We start from the raw sequence: 14,500 nt of genomic DNA, 5'->3' as shown, positions 1-14,500 counted from the left end.
TATGATCTTGACTGATAAAATTAAAAAAATATACCCTAATCCAGAGCGTGCGTGCTTTGAGGCAGAGCTACCATATGTGGTACATGTGTACTTGCAAACTCTAAAGCACGTGGTCTACAGTTATGATAAGCTTCAGTAATTCTGGCTGGGGTGAGGTACTATTGCATCATAACTTTATAGTTTGTTTCTAACATCAAAGTGTTAAAAGGGTATTCCCATCTCCAAGATCCTCTCTAAATACATAGTAGCTGTAATAATAATAATAATATTAGCAAACAATTCCACTTAGAAGTGTAGTATGATTCTTCTGAGTTGCTATGTTGCTTACCTCATGTGCAGGGCATTGCAACAGCTAAGCTATTCATGCTCACGACCACTCATATAGTGACAGTTAGTTAGCTGTTAGCGGTCACAACCATGGATACCTAAGTGTTATGATAGGCAATTCAGTAACACAATGTACATAGAGATCAGAGCACATACAGTGATCTGACAATAACCCAAAATAATAGAACGAGCTCTGAGACGTGGGAACGCTGTAGACCGCAATTCCTGATCCTCTCCAAACACAACTAGAGGCAGCCGTGTATTGCGCCTAACGCTACCTATGCAACTCGGCACAGCTTGAGAAACTGACTAGCCTGAAGATAGAAAAATAAGCCTACCTTGCCTCAGAGAAATACCCCAAAGGAAAAGGCAGCCCCCCACATATAATGACTGTGAGTAAGATGAAAAGACAAACGTAGGGATAAAATAGATTCAGCAAAGTGAGGCCCGATATTCTAGACAGAACGAGGATAGAAAAGATAACGTTGCGGTCTACACAAAACCCTAAAGAAAACCACGCAAAGGGGGCAAAAAGACCCTCCATACCGAACTAACGGCACGGAGGTACACCCTCTGCGTCCCAGAGCTTCCAGCAAAACAAATAGACAAGCTGGACAGAAAAAATAGCAACAAATAGCAAAGAAGCACTTAGCTATGCTGAGCAGCAGGCCACAGGAATGATCCAGAGATACACAAGTCCAACACTGGAACATTGACAGGAAGCATGGATCAAAGCATCAGGTGGAGTTAAGTAGAGAAGCAGCTAACGAACTCACCAGATCACCTGAGGGAGGAAACTCAGAAGCTGCAGTACCACTTTCCTCCACAAACGGAAGCTCCCAGAGAGAATCAGCCGAAGTACCACTTGTGACCACAGGAGTGAACTCTGCCACAGAATTCACAACAGTACCCCCCCCTTGAGGAGGGGTCACCGAACCCTCACCAGAGCCCCCAGGCCGACCAGGATGAGCCACATGAAAGGCACGAACAAGATCGGGAGCATGGACATTAGAGGCGAAAACCCAGGAATTATCTTCCTGAGCATAACCCTTCCATTTAACCAGATACTGGAGTTTCCGTCTAGAAACACGAGAATCCAAAATCTTCTCCACAATATACTCCAATTCCCCCTCCACCAAAACCGGGGCAGGAGGCTCAACAGATGGAACCATAGGTGCCATGTATCTCCGCAACAACGACCTATGGAATACATTATGTATGGAAAAGGAGTCTGGGAGGGTCAGACGAAAAGACACAGGATTGAGAACCTCAGAAATCCTATACGGACCAATAAAACGAGGTTTAAATTTAGGAGAGGAAACCTTCATAGGAATATGACGAGAAGATAACCAAACCAGATCCCCAACACGAAGTCGGGGACCCACACGGCGTCTGCGATTAGCGAAAAGTTGAGCCTTCTCCTGGGACAAGGTCAAATTGTCCACTAACTGAGTCCAGATCTGCTGCAACCTGTCCACCACAGAATCCACACCAGGACAGTCCGAAGACTCAACCTGTCCTGAAGAGAAACTAGGATGGAACCCAGAATTGCAGAAAAATGGAGAAACCAAGGTAGCCGAGCTGGCCCGATTATTAAGGGCGAACTCAGCCAACGGCAAAAAGGACACCCAATCATCCTGGTCTGCAGAAACAAAACATCTCAGATATGTTTCCAAGGTCTGATTGGTTCGTTCGGTCTGGCCATTAGTCTGAGGATGGAAAGCCGAGGAAAAAGATAGGTCAATGCCCATCCTACCGCAAAAGGCTCGCCAAAACCTTGAAACAAACTGGGAACCTCTGTCAGAAACAATATTCTCAGGAATGCCATGCAAACGAACCACATGCTGGAAGAACAAAGGCACCAAATCAGAGGAGGAAGGCAATTTAACCAAGGGCACCAGATGGACCATTTTAGAAAAGCGATCACAGACCACCCAAATGACTGACATCTTTTGAGAAACGGGAAGGTCAGAAATGAAATCCATCGAAATATGTGTCCAAGGCCTCTTTGGGACCGGCAAGGGCAAAAGCAACCCACTGGCACGAGAACAGCAGGGCTTAGCCCTAGCACAAATCCCACAGGACTGCACAAAAGTACGTACATCCCGTAACAGAGATGGCCACCAGAAGGATTTAGCCACTAACTCTCTGGTACCAAAGATTCCAGGATGACCAGCCAACACCGAACAATGAAGTTCAGGGATAACTTTATTAGTCCACCTATCAGGGACGAACAGTTTCTCCGCTGGACAACGATCAGGTTTATTCGCCTGAAATTTTTGCAGCACCCTCCGCAAATCAGGGGAGATAGCAGACACAATGACACCTTCCTTGAGAATACCCGCCGGCTCAGATAACCCCGGGGTGTCGGGCACAAAACTCCTAGACAGAGCATCCGCCTTCACATTTTTAGAGCCCGGAAGGTACGAAATCACGAAGTCAAAGCGGGCAAAAAATAACGACCAACGGGCCTGTCTAGGATTCAAGCGCTTGGCAGACTCGAGATAAGTCAAGTTCTTATGATCAGTCAATACCACCACGCGATGCTTAGCTCCTTCAAGCCAATGACGCCACTCCTCGAATGCCCACTTCATAGCCAGCAACTCTCGGTTGCCCACATCATAATTACGCTCAGCGGGCGAAAACTTCCTGGAAAAGAAAGCACATGGTTTCATCACTGAGCAACCAGAACCTCTCTGTGACAAAACCACCCCCGCTCCAATCTCAGAAGCATCAACCTCGACCTGGAACGGAAGAGAAACATCTGGCTGACACAACACAGGGGCAGAACAAAAACGACGCTTCAACTCCCGAAAAGCCTCCACAGCAGCAGAAGACCAATTAACCAAATCAGCACCCTTCTTGGTCAAATCGGTCAATGGTTTGGCAATGCTAGAAAAATTACAGATGAAGGGACGATAAAAATTAGCAAAGCCCAGGAACTTTGGCAGACTTTTCAGAGATGTCGGCTGAGTCCAATCCTGGATGGCTTGGACCTTAACCGGATCCATCTCGATAGTAGAAGGGGAAAAGATGAACCCCAAAAATGAAACTTTCTGCACACCAAAGAGACACTTTGATCCCTTCACAAACAAAGAATTATCACGCAGGACCTGAAAAACCATTCTGACCTGCTTCACATGAGACTCCCAATCATCTGAGAAGATCAAAATGTCATCCAAGTAAACAATCAGGAATTTATCCAGATACTCACGGAAGATGTCATGCATAAAAGACTGAAACACAGATGGAGCATTGGCAAGTCCGAACGGCATCACTAGATACTCAAAATGACCCTCGGGCGTATTAAATGCAGTTTTCCATTCATCTCCTTGCCTGATTCTCACCAGATTATACGCACCACGAAGATCTATCTTAGTGAACCAACTAGCCCCCTTAATCCGAGCAAACAAGTCAGATAACAATGGCAAGGGATACTGAAATTTAACAGTGATCTTATTAAGAAGGCGGTAATCAATACACGGTCTCAGCGAACCATCCTTCTTGGCTACAAAAAAGAACCCTGCTCCCAGTGGTGATGACGATGGGCGAATATGTCCCTTCTCCAGGGATTCCTTCACATAACTGCGCATAGCAGCGTGTTCAGGCACGGATAAATTAAATAATCGACCTTTAGGGAATTTACTACCAGGAATCAAATTGATAGCACAATCACAATCCCTATGCGGAGGTAGGGCATCGGACTTGGGCTCTTCAAATACATCCTGATAATCAGACAAGAACTCTGGGACCTCAGAAGGAGTGGATGACGAAATTGACAAAAATGGAACATCACCATGTACCCCCTGACAACCCCAGCTGGATACCGACATAGAGTTCCAATCCAATACTGGATTATGGGTTTGCAGCCATGGCAACCCCAACACGACCACATCATGTAGATTATGCAGCACCAGAAAGCGAATAACTTCCTGATGTGCAGGAGCCATGCACATGGTCAGCTGGGCCCAGTACTGAGGTTTATTCTTGGCCAAAGGTGTAGCATCAATTCCTCTCAACGGAATAGGACACCGCAAAGGCTCCAAGACAAACCCACAACGTTTAGCATAATCCAAATCCATCAGATTCAGGGCAGCGCCTGAATCCACAAACGCCATGACAGAATACGATGACAAAGAGCATATCAAGGTAACGGACAGAAGGAATTTGGACTGTACAGTACCAATGACGGCAGACCTAGCGAACCGCTTAGTGCGCTTAGGACAATCAGAAATAGCATGAGTGGAATCACCACAGTAGAAACACAGCCCATTCAGACGTCTGTGTTCTTGCCGTTCAACTCTGGTCATAGTCCTATCGCACTGCATAGGCTCAGGTTTAATCTCAGGCAATACCGCCAACTGGTGCACAGATTTACGCTCGCGCAAGCGTCGACCGATCTGAATGGCCAAAGACATAGACTCATTCAAACCAGCAGGCATAGGAAAACCCACCATGACATCCTTAAGAGCCTCAGAGAGACCCTTTCTGAACAAAGCTGCCAGCGCAGATTCATTCCACTGAGTGAGTACTGACCACTTCCTAAATTTCTGACAATATACTTCTATATCATCCTGACCCTGGCATAAAGCCAGCAAATTTTTCTCAGCCTGATCCACTGAATTAGGCTCATCGTACAGTAATCCGAGCACCAGGAAAAACGCATCGACACTACTCAATGCAGGGTCTCCTGGCGCAAGAGAAAATGCCCAGTCCTGAGGGTCGCCGCGCAAAAAAGAAATAATAATCAAAACCTGTTGAACTGGATTACCAGAAGAATGAGGTTTCAAGGCCAGAAATAGCTTACAATTATTTTTGAAGCTCAGAAACTTAGTTCTATCACCAAAAAACAAATCAGGAATAGGAATTCTTGGTTCTAGCATAGATTTCTGATCAATAGTATCTTGAATCTTTTGTACATTTATAACGAGATTATCCATTGAAGAGCACAGACCCTGAATATCCATGTCCACAGCTGTGTCCTGAAGCACCCAAATGTCTAGGGGAAAAAAAAGACTGAACACAGAGCTGAGAAAAAAAAATGATGTCAGAACTTCTTTTTTCCCTCTATTGAGAATCATTAGTTTGGCTCCTTGTACTGTTATGAGTGCAATCCAGGGACACTGTGTACCAGCGATCAGAGCACATACAGTGATCAGACAATAACCCAAAAACAATAGAACGAGCTCTGAGACGTGGAATCTCTGTAGACTGCAAACCTGAACCTATCCTTAACACAACTAAAGGTGGCTGTGGATTGCGCCTGACGCTACCTATGCAACTCGGCACAGCCTGAGAAACTGACTAGACTGAAGATAGAAAAACAAGCCTGGCTTGCCTCAGAGAAATACCCCAAAGGAAAAGGCAGCCCCCCACATATAATGACGGTGAGTAAGATGAAAAGACAAAACGTAGGGATGAAATAGATTCAGCAAAGTGAGGCCCGATATTCTAGATAGAGCGAGGATAGCAAAGAGAACTTTGCAGTCTACAAAAAACCCTAAAGCAAAAACCACGCAAAGGGGGCAAAAAGACCCACCGTGCCGAACTAACGGCACGGCGGTACACCCTTTTTGTCTCAGAGCTACCAGCAAAACCAAACGACAAGCTGGACAGAAAAAATAGCAACAAAAAGCAAAGAAGCACTTATCTAAGCAGAGCAGCAGGCCACAGGAAAGATCCAGGAGCTCAGATCCAATACTGGAACATTGACAAGGAGCAAGGAAAACAGAATCAGGTGGAGTTAAATAACGAAGCAGCTAACGAGCTCTGCAGAACACCTGAGGGAGGAAGCTCAGAAGCTGCAGTACCACTTATGACCACAGGAGTGAATTCAGCCACAGAATTCACAACATATACCGCTTGTGGTGGAGGACCAAAACTGTGTCCATTGTGTTGAATCTCATATTTTAAATGAAAAATATATACATTGTCATAAGATAGTAATAAATGCCATAAGCGGTAGGATAGAATTATGTTATGTATACATTGGGTTCAAACAATATACAAACCCTATAGATTCACTAGACAACGTATGTAGAGAGAGAGAGTCCTCTGTAGGCTAAGTACTATTGTGCAATAGCAGTAGATCAACAGCCAAGTTAGCGATACAAAGCAATCCTCTAGGAAGGTATGTATGCACAGACTTGTGGTCCACTATGGAGCTGTGAATCCCATGGTGGGTCCCTGAGGAGGCTACCTTAAATGGACTACCACGGATGTTAAAATGACATATGAGCAGTAATAATAAACTACCCAATTTCCTATATACATGCTGCTTACTAAGATGACTCCTGAGCCTGAGCAGAGGGTCTCATCTCATCCCTCCATGTGTACAGCTGCTGGGAGGTCACCATCACCTTGGCAATCTAGCACTTTCTAGTTTCTTGCTGCCTACCACTATACTGTTGGGTGACAGGCAACAAATCCCTGGCATCCATCCACATTCTGGAGTTTAGCTGCACATGACAACAGTGGTATCTATGAACCCAAGCACCAACCTGCCAAGCACTAAAAGTGAGACCCCTCCACAAAAAAGGACAAAGAAAGCAACTGTATTAATGTTTTGCTTTTACATTCTTCGTTTTATCCTCTGTCTCCTTTTGTTTGAGAACTATAACTCCCAGTAGGTCACAACAGCTGTAGATCTAAAAAAACCTGCAGGGAGTTTGTTTTCTTATAGCTGGGAAGGTGCACATTGCATTAGTCTCTTACCGTCCCTGTAGTGTTATAGTTTGTCATTGTACATGGATTATTCCTGCAGCAATACACTAAAGAAATCATGAGCTCTGGAAAACCCATTGAATAGTTCTTGGAATCTAGGTTTCCCTAGTACCAAGTTTCCAAACCAGAGCTGTAGATGAATGACCTTTTTTAATGCGACACCCACCAGGGCGTGGGGTACTCGGAACTGGGTCAGACAGTTCTTTGGGGATGTATCAAACTGTATCAAAAGCGTGACTCCCTCAGCGTCTCAGTACGCCACCAGCGCTCCAGGCAACAGAACGTGCACAGTGTGGGCACATCATATGCCCAAGCAGCTTAATCTGCTCAGTCAAGGTCTCCATTAGTGCCTCTGAAATTTGCCTCTACATATAGTGTCAGCATACTCATGCATCTGGTTATATGTCCAGATCCTACGCTCCAGATAAACTTGCTCTGAGGAAGGTCCACAAAGGACCGAAAACGTTTAGCAAGATACGAGCCACAGCTGATCTGTTTGTCCTGATGCAGAATAAATGACTTTATTTTCTACAAGCATTATTGAGTGCCAAGCTGTTTGATACAGTTGATTTAAGGGGCTGGAAACCCTACTTGAGCACCTCTACTCACAAATCTATAGAGTGCCGTGTATCTTGTTCTTGTTAGTTCTTTGGGGATGTCACGGGGCCGTGACCAGACTCCGTGGCCCAGGGCGTGCAATAAAAATGTAAATGGGAAAGTTATTTGGGATTGATTCGTGACGCCACCCGTGGTATTCAGCAAGGGGTGGCCGACGCTGCGGTTCAGGTCCACTGGGGCCTGTGGTGACACAGCAAAGATGGTACCGCTCCCCACAGGAAGAGCAGTGTTGTGAATTCTGTGGCAGAGCTCCCTCCTGTGGTCACAAGTGGTACTTCGGCTGATTCTGTCTATGAGCTTCCGTTGGTGGATGTGAGTGGCACTGCGGCTTCTGAGTTTCCTTCCTCAGGTGAGGTGGTGAAGTCGTTAGGTGCTGCTCTATTTAACTCCACCTAGTGCTTTGCTCCTGGCCTCCAGTCAATGTTCTAGTATTGGTCTTGCTTCCTCCTGGATCGTTCCTGTGGCCTGTCTGCTCTGCATAAGCTAAGTTTTGCTTGTGTTATTTTTGTTTGCTATTTTTTCTGTCCAGCTTGCTTAATTGGTTTTTCTGGCTTGCTGGAAGCTCTGGGACGCAGAGGGAGCACCTCCGTACCGTTTGTCGGTGCGGTGGGTCTTTTTGCCCCCTCTGCGTGGTATCTTTCCTATCTTCGGTCTGTTCAGTAAGTTGGGCCTCACTTTGCTAAATCTATTTCATCTCTGCGTTTGTATTTTCATCTCTACTCACAGTCATTATATGTGGGGGGCTGCCTTTTCCTTTGGGGTATTTCTCTGAGGCAAGGTAGGCTTATTTTTCTATCTTAGGCCTAGCTAGTTTCTCAGGCTGTGCCGAGTTGTATAGGGAGCGTTAGGCACAATCCATGGCTGCCTCTAGTGTGGTTGGATAGGATTAGGGATTGCAGTCAGCAGAGTTCCCACGTCTCAGAGCTCATCCTATGTCTTTTGGTTATTGTCAGGTCACTTTGTGTGCTCTGAACTTCAAGGTCCATTGTGGTTCTGAATTACCTAATCATAACAGTACTGGAGGCCCAAAGTACTAATGCTTCTCAATAGAGGGAAAAAAGAAGTTCTGAGACCATTTTTTTTTCTTTGCACTGTGTTTTGCCTTTTTTTTCCCCTAGACATTTGGGTGGTTCAGGACACAGGTGTAGTGATGGACATTAAAGGTCTGTCTTCATGTGTGGATCATCTCACTGCAAGAGTACAAAATATTCAAGACTTTGTGGTTCAGAATTCTATGTTAGAACCAAGAATTCCTATTCCTGATTTGTTTTCTGGAGATAGAGCTAAATTTCTGAGTTTCAAAAATAATTGTAAACTGTTTCTGGCTTTGAAACCTCGCTCCTCTGGTGACCCAGTTCAACAAGTTAGGATCATTATTTCTTTATTACGTGGCGACCCTCAAGACTGGGCATTTTCCCTTGCGCCAGGAGATCCTGCATTATGTAATATTGATGCGTTTTTCCTGGCGCTCGGATTGCTGTACGATGAAGCTAATTTGGTGGATCAGGCAGAGAAAAATTTGCTGGCTCTGTGTCAGGGTCAGGATGAGATAGAGATTTATTGTCAGAAGTTTGGAAAGTGGTCCGTGCTCACTCAATGGAATGAAGGTGCGCTGGCAGCTATTTTCAGAAAGGGTCTCTCTGAAGCCCTTAAGGATGTCATGGTGGGATTTCCCATGCCTTCTGGTCTGAATGAGTCTATGTCTTTGGCCATTCAGATCGGTCGACGCTTGCGTGAGCATAAATCTGTGCACCATTTGGCGGTATTATCCGAGCATAAACCTGAGCCTATGCAGTGCGATAGGACTTTGACCAGAGTTGAAGGGCAAGAACACAGACGTCAGAATGGGCTGTGTTTCTACTGTGGTGATTCCACTCATGCTATCTCCGATTGTCCTAAGCGCACTAAGCAGTTCGCTAGGTCTGCCACCATTGGTACGGTACAGTCAAAATTTCTTTTGTCCGTTACTTTGATCTGCTCTTTGTCATCTTATTCTGTCATGGCATTTGTGGATTCAGGTGCTGCCCTGAATTTGATGGACTTGGAGTATGCTAGGCGTTGTGGGTTTTTCTTGGAGCCCTTGCAGTGTCCTATTCCATTGAGAGGAATTGATGCTATGCCTTTGGCCAAGAATAAGCCTCAGTACTGGACCCAGCTGACCATGTGCATGGCTCCTGCACATCAGGAGGATATTCGCTTTCTGGTGTTGCATAATCTGCATGATGTGGTCGTGTTGGGGTTGCCATGGCTACAAGTCCATAGCCCAGTATTAGATTGGAAATCAATGTCTGTGTCCAGCTGGGGTTGTCAGGGGGTACATGGTGATGTTCCATTTCTGTCTATTTCGTCATCCACCCCTTCTGAGGTCCCAGAGTTCTTGTCTGATTACCGGGATGTATTTGATGAGCCCAAGTCCAATGCCCTACCTCCGCATAGGGATTGTGATTGTGCTATCGATTTGATTCCTGGTAGTAAGTTTCCTAAAGGTCGACTGTTTAATTTATCTGTACCTGAGCACGCCGCTATGTGGAGTTACGTGAAGGAGTCCTTGGAGAAAGGTCATATTCGCCCGTCATCATCGCCATTGGGAGCGGGGTTCTTTTTTGTGGCCAAGAAGGATGGTTCGCTGAGACCTTGTATAGATTACCGCCTTCTAAATAAAATCACGGTCAAATTTCAGTACCCCTTGCCGCTGCTATCTGATTTGTTTGCTCGGATCAAGGGGGCTAGTTGGTTCACCAAGATAGATCTTCGTGGTGCGCATAATCTTGTGCGTATTAAGCAAGGCGATGAATGGAAAACTGCATTTAATACGCCCAAGGGCCATTTTGAGTACCTAGTTATGCCTTTCGGACTTGCCAATGCTCCATCGGTGTTTCAGTCCTTTATGCATGACATCTTCCGAGAGTACCTGGATAAATTCCTGATTGTATACTTGGATGATATTTTGGTCTTCTCGGATGATTGGGAGTCTCAATCATCCGGTCATGTGAAGCAGGTCAGAATGGTGTTCCAGGTCCTGCGTGCTAATTCTTTGTTTGTGAAGGGATCAAAGTGTCTCTTTGGTGTTCAGAAGGTTTCATTTTTGGGGTTCATTTTTTCCCCTGCTACTATCGAGATGGACCCTGTTAAGGTCCAGGCCATCTATGATTGGACTCAGCCGACATCTCTGAAGAGTCTGCAAAAGTTCCTGGGCTTTGCTATTTTTTATCGTCGCTTCATCTGTAATTTTTCTAGTATTGCTAAACCATTGACCGATTTGACCAAGAAGGGTGCTGATGTGGTCAATTGGTCTTCTGCTGCTGTGGAAGCTTTTCAAGAGTTAAAGTGTCGTTTTTCTTCTGCCCCTGTGTTGTGTTAACCAGATGTTTCGCTTCCGTTCCAGGTCGAGGTTGATGCTTCTGAAATTGGAGCGGGGGCTAATCATAACAGAGCAGGGCCCCAGGGCAGATATAAGGTAAATTTGATGATAGTCACTGTTGTAGTATTGGACAGGTGATGCAGTAAATAATTCTGAGGACACAGCAGAGTGCAGTTTTCACACTTTACTCACAGTCTTCGGTTACATTCACCAGCCGGGTGCTGTGTCCTCTGGTTCGGTAGTCCAGCCAGCTCTCGTGTAGGTTGGATGCACTTTTGCGGGACCCCCTTGTTGTGTACGTTTCAAGGTTGTCTCTGCACTGGCTCACACACTCCTGCCCTGCGCCTCACACACAGTGTCCCAAGCCAGCAGCCTTAGGTCCTTGACCCTATGTGGCTGCCTTTTTAGCGAATGTGGGTAGATTTGGCTGTGGCACCTACAGACACCAAAGCCTCCGGTTTGCTAGCTGAGTCCTACAGTCTCTCCACTAGTCTGGGGCCGGTCCCCACTGTGACCTGGTCCCTCCACCCGACTATGGTCGGTGTGGATTCTGGTGCCACAGGTGGATTCTTCACTTCCCTGACCAGTAGGACCCCTTTTCTCTGGAGCTCCTCTCTGACTCTCTCACCACTCTGACTCCTCCACCTACTAACTCCACCTCACTCCTGTTTCCATGACAACACTACACTACCAACTGTCACTCTACCTCCAAGTTTCCTAAATAGGGGTCCGCCCAGATCCCTTGGCCTGGAGTGGTGTGGTGCTGGATACTAGTGTGCGAGTACCGGGTAGTGCCCCCTCCTTACCCGAGAGTGGGGTATCATACCTCTGGCTGAGGTACAGTACCTCTGTGGTGACTGGACCCTCAGGGGCACCACATTTACATGTGAGCAAACATCTCAGACATAATGTTGTGACCAGGGGCGTAACTACCACGGTCGCAGCAGTCGCCACTGTGACCGGGCCCAGGGGAGTCAGGGGCCTGGCAGGTCAGATGCATGCCGACATCAGCAAAAAGTTCAAAACTGTTGCTGCGCAGGTGATTCCTCCCGCACTGCAAAAGACAGACCTGCCCTCCACCTGACCTGCCGGACGCACACATCAACTCAGTAGCTGACACCTGAACTGTTAGAAAGGAAGAGCTGAAGGACCTGTGGTGAAGTCATCATTATCATAGGTCCTTCACCATTTATCAGCTCCGCCTCCTGATCACATGACGATGACGTCAACATAGGTCCTTCAGCTCTCAGCAGCAGCTCAGTCCTGGTTGTGTGCAGCTCGTGTTCTCTGGTATCAGCCAGCAGCAGATTTCCGGTTCCTGCTGTTCCGGTGAGATGTGTATTCAGATGGGGCAGAATGTGTGTTCAGATGGGGCAAAATGTGGAGACAGATGGGGCAGAATGTGGAGACAGATGGGGCAGAATGTGGAGTCAGATGTGGCAGAATGTGGAGACAGATGGGGCAGAATGTGGAGTCATATGGGGCAGAATGTGGAGACCGATTGGGCAGAATGTGGAGACACATGGGGCAGAATGTGGAGTCAGATGGGGCCGAATGTGGAGGCAGATGGGTCAGAATGTGGAGGTAGATGGGGCAGAATGTGGAGACCGATTGGGCAGAATGTGGAGACACATGGGGCAGAATGTGGAGTCAGATGGGGCAGAATGTGAAGGTACATGGGTCAGAATGTGGAGGTAGATGGGTCAGAATGTGGAGGTAGATGGGTCAGAATGTGGAGGTAGATGAGTCAGAATGTGGAGTCAGATGGTGAAGAATGTGGAGTCAGAGGGGGTAGAATGTGGAGACAGATGGGGCAGAATGTGGAGTCAGATGTGGCAGAATATAGAGGTAGATGGATCAGAATGTGGAGGTAGATGGGTCAGAATGTGGCGTCAGATGGGGCAGAATATGGAGACAGATGGGGCAGAATGTGGAGACAGATGGGGCAGAATATGGAGACAGATGGGGCAGAATGTGGAGACAGATGGGGCAGAATGTGGAGGTAGATGGGGCAGGATCATGGGCAAGATGTGGATTTGGATGGAAAATATTTTGGCGGGAGGGGGGGCCCATTTGAAAGTTTGCAACGGGGCCCATAACTTTGTAGTTACACTGGTTGTGACTACAGTAGAGTCTTACCATTACAGGTTCTGCAGCTTGGGTGACACTTCCTGCACTTGTTCCCATGTATGTAAAATCTCTCGGGGCACTTGCTAACACAGTGAGTGGTACCCTCCACCTGGAAAATGCCTGGAGGACATTCTAGACAAGAATCCAAGCCAGGACCAGAGCAGAGCTGGCAGCGAGAATCACATTTATCACATTGGTTATTTCTTTTATAATATCTGTGGACAAAAAAGACACAGTTTAAAATTAAGTTTTCCACAAATGATATATTATAGACATGCAACAACTATAAGTTGCTCTCATAAGAGTAAATTTAAGTTGTGTATTTTCTTTAGTAGTAATGTTACTTATAGGGATTGTGAATGAAATATGTGTTTGGTGTGTAAATTTAATGGAAAATGTCTATTGAAAGCACAAGTAAAGCTGGCTTTAGTAGGCAGAGCTGTAGGGGTACTAAGGTGTTACAGGGATTATCCTTACAGCTCATATTGTACAGTACATAAAGTGCAAAATAGAGACACATAAGAACAGTAAATCATCATCTTTTTGGCACCTTCCATGTGTCTCACTGCTTCTTTTTAGCATAACACAGTTTAAGTTGAGTAAGGACTGCTCAAAAAATACCAAAAATACACTCCATAGATACATTTTACAGTATGGTACAGGAAGGCACAGGAAGGCACAATATCAGCATCGCTCCACCTGTGCATGGATGCAGGGCCAGCTTCAGGTTTTCATGGGCCCGGTGGGCCCCTTTAACACATACCACAATTCATAATGCACCGATACGGCAGAGAAATATAGGGATAGTACAATGCTAAATATTTCACTTACGTCTTACATTACATGAGTGATAGCTATTGTGCATTCTACATTAGCTCAGAAACCGAACAGTATAGTCCTCTATACAGAATAATGAGCCCCATATATTGCTCCAAATAGAATAATGAGCCCCATATATTGCCCCATACAGTATAATGGCCCCATATAGTGCTCCATACAGTATAATTGGCACCACATAGTCCTCTATACAGAATAATGATCCCCATATATTGCTCCAAACAGAATAATGAGCCCAATATTATGCTGCATACAGAATAATGAGCCTCACATAATGCTCCATAGAGTATAATGGGCACGACAGAGTGCTCCATATAGAATGAGCCGCATATATTGCTCCATATGGAATTGACCCCATGTAATGCTCCATACAGTATAGTGAGCCCCATATAATTCTCCATACAGCATATGACGGGCCCCATCTATTGCTCCATATATAATGGGCCTCATATAATGCTACATACAGTATATGATTGGCCCCATACAGTATACTGAGTCCCATAT

The 14,500-nt window shown here is 46.0% G+C and overlaps 1 protein-coding gene across 1 annotated transcript in view; it reads right to left on the bottom strand.

Annotated features, from left to right (window-relative positions):
- Positions 1 to 14,500, bottom strand: part of LOC138676489 (proprotein convertase subtilisin/kexin type 5-like) — a 349,710-nt gene that overhangs the window by 18,562 nt on the left and 316,648 nt on the right. The window contains exon 13 of the mRNA XM_069765826.1: positions 13,169 to 13,374. Coding sequence (XP_069621927.1) covers positions 13,169 to 13,374 — 206 coding nt within the window. The remainder of the gene's footprint in view (positions 1 to 13,168; positions 13,375 to 14,500) is intronic.

The sequence above is a fragment of the Ranitomeya imitator genome, chromosome 4 (genome assembly GCF_032444005.1).
Source record: "Ranitomeya imitator isolate aRanImi1 chromosome 4, aRanImi1.pri, whole genome shotgun sequence".
Lineage (NCBI taxonomy): Eukaryota > Metazoa > Chordata > Amphibia > Anura > Dendrobatidae > Ranitomeya > Ranitomeya imitator.
The sequence above is the reverse complement of the archived record's forward strand: the minus strand, read 5'-3'. Positions and strand labels throughout refer to the sequence as shown.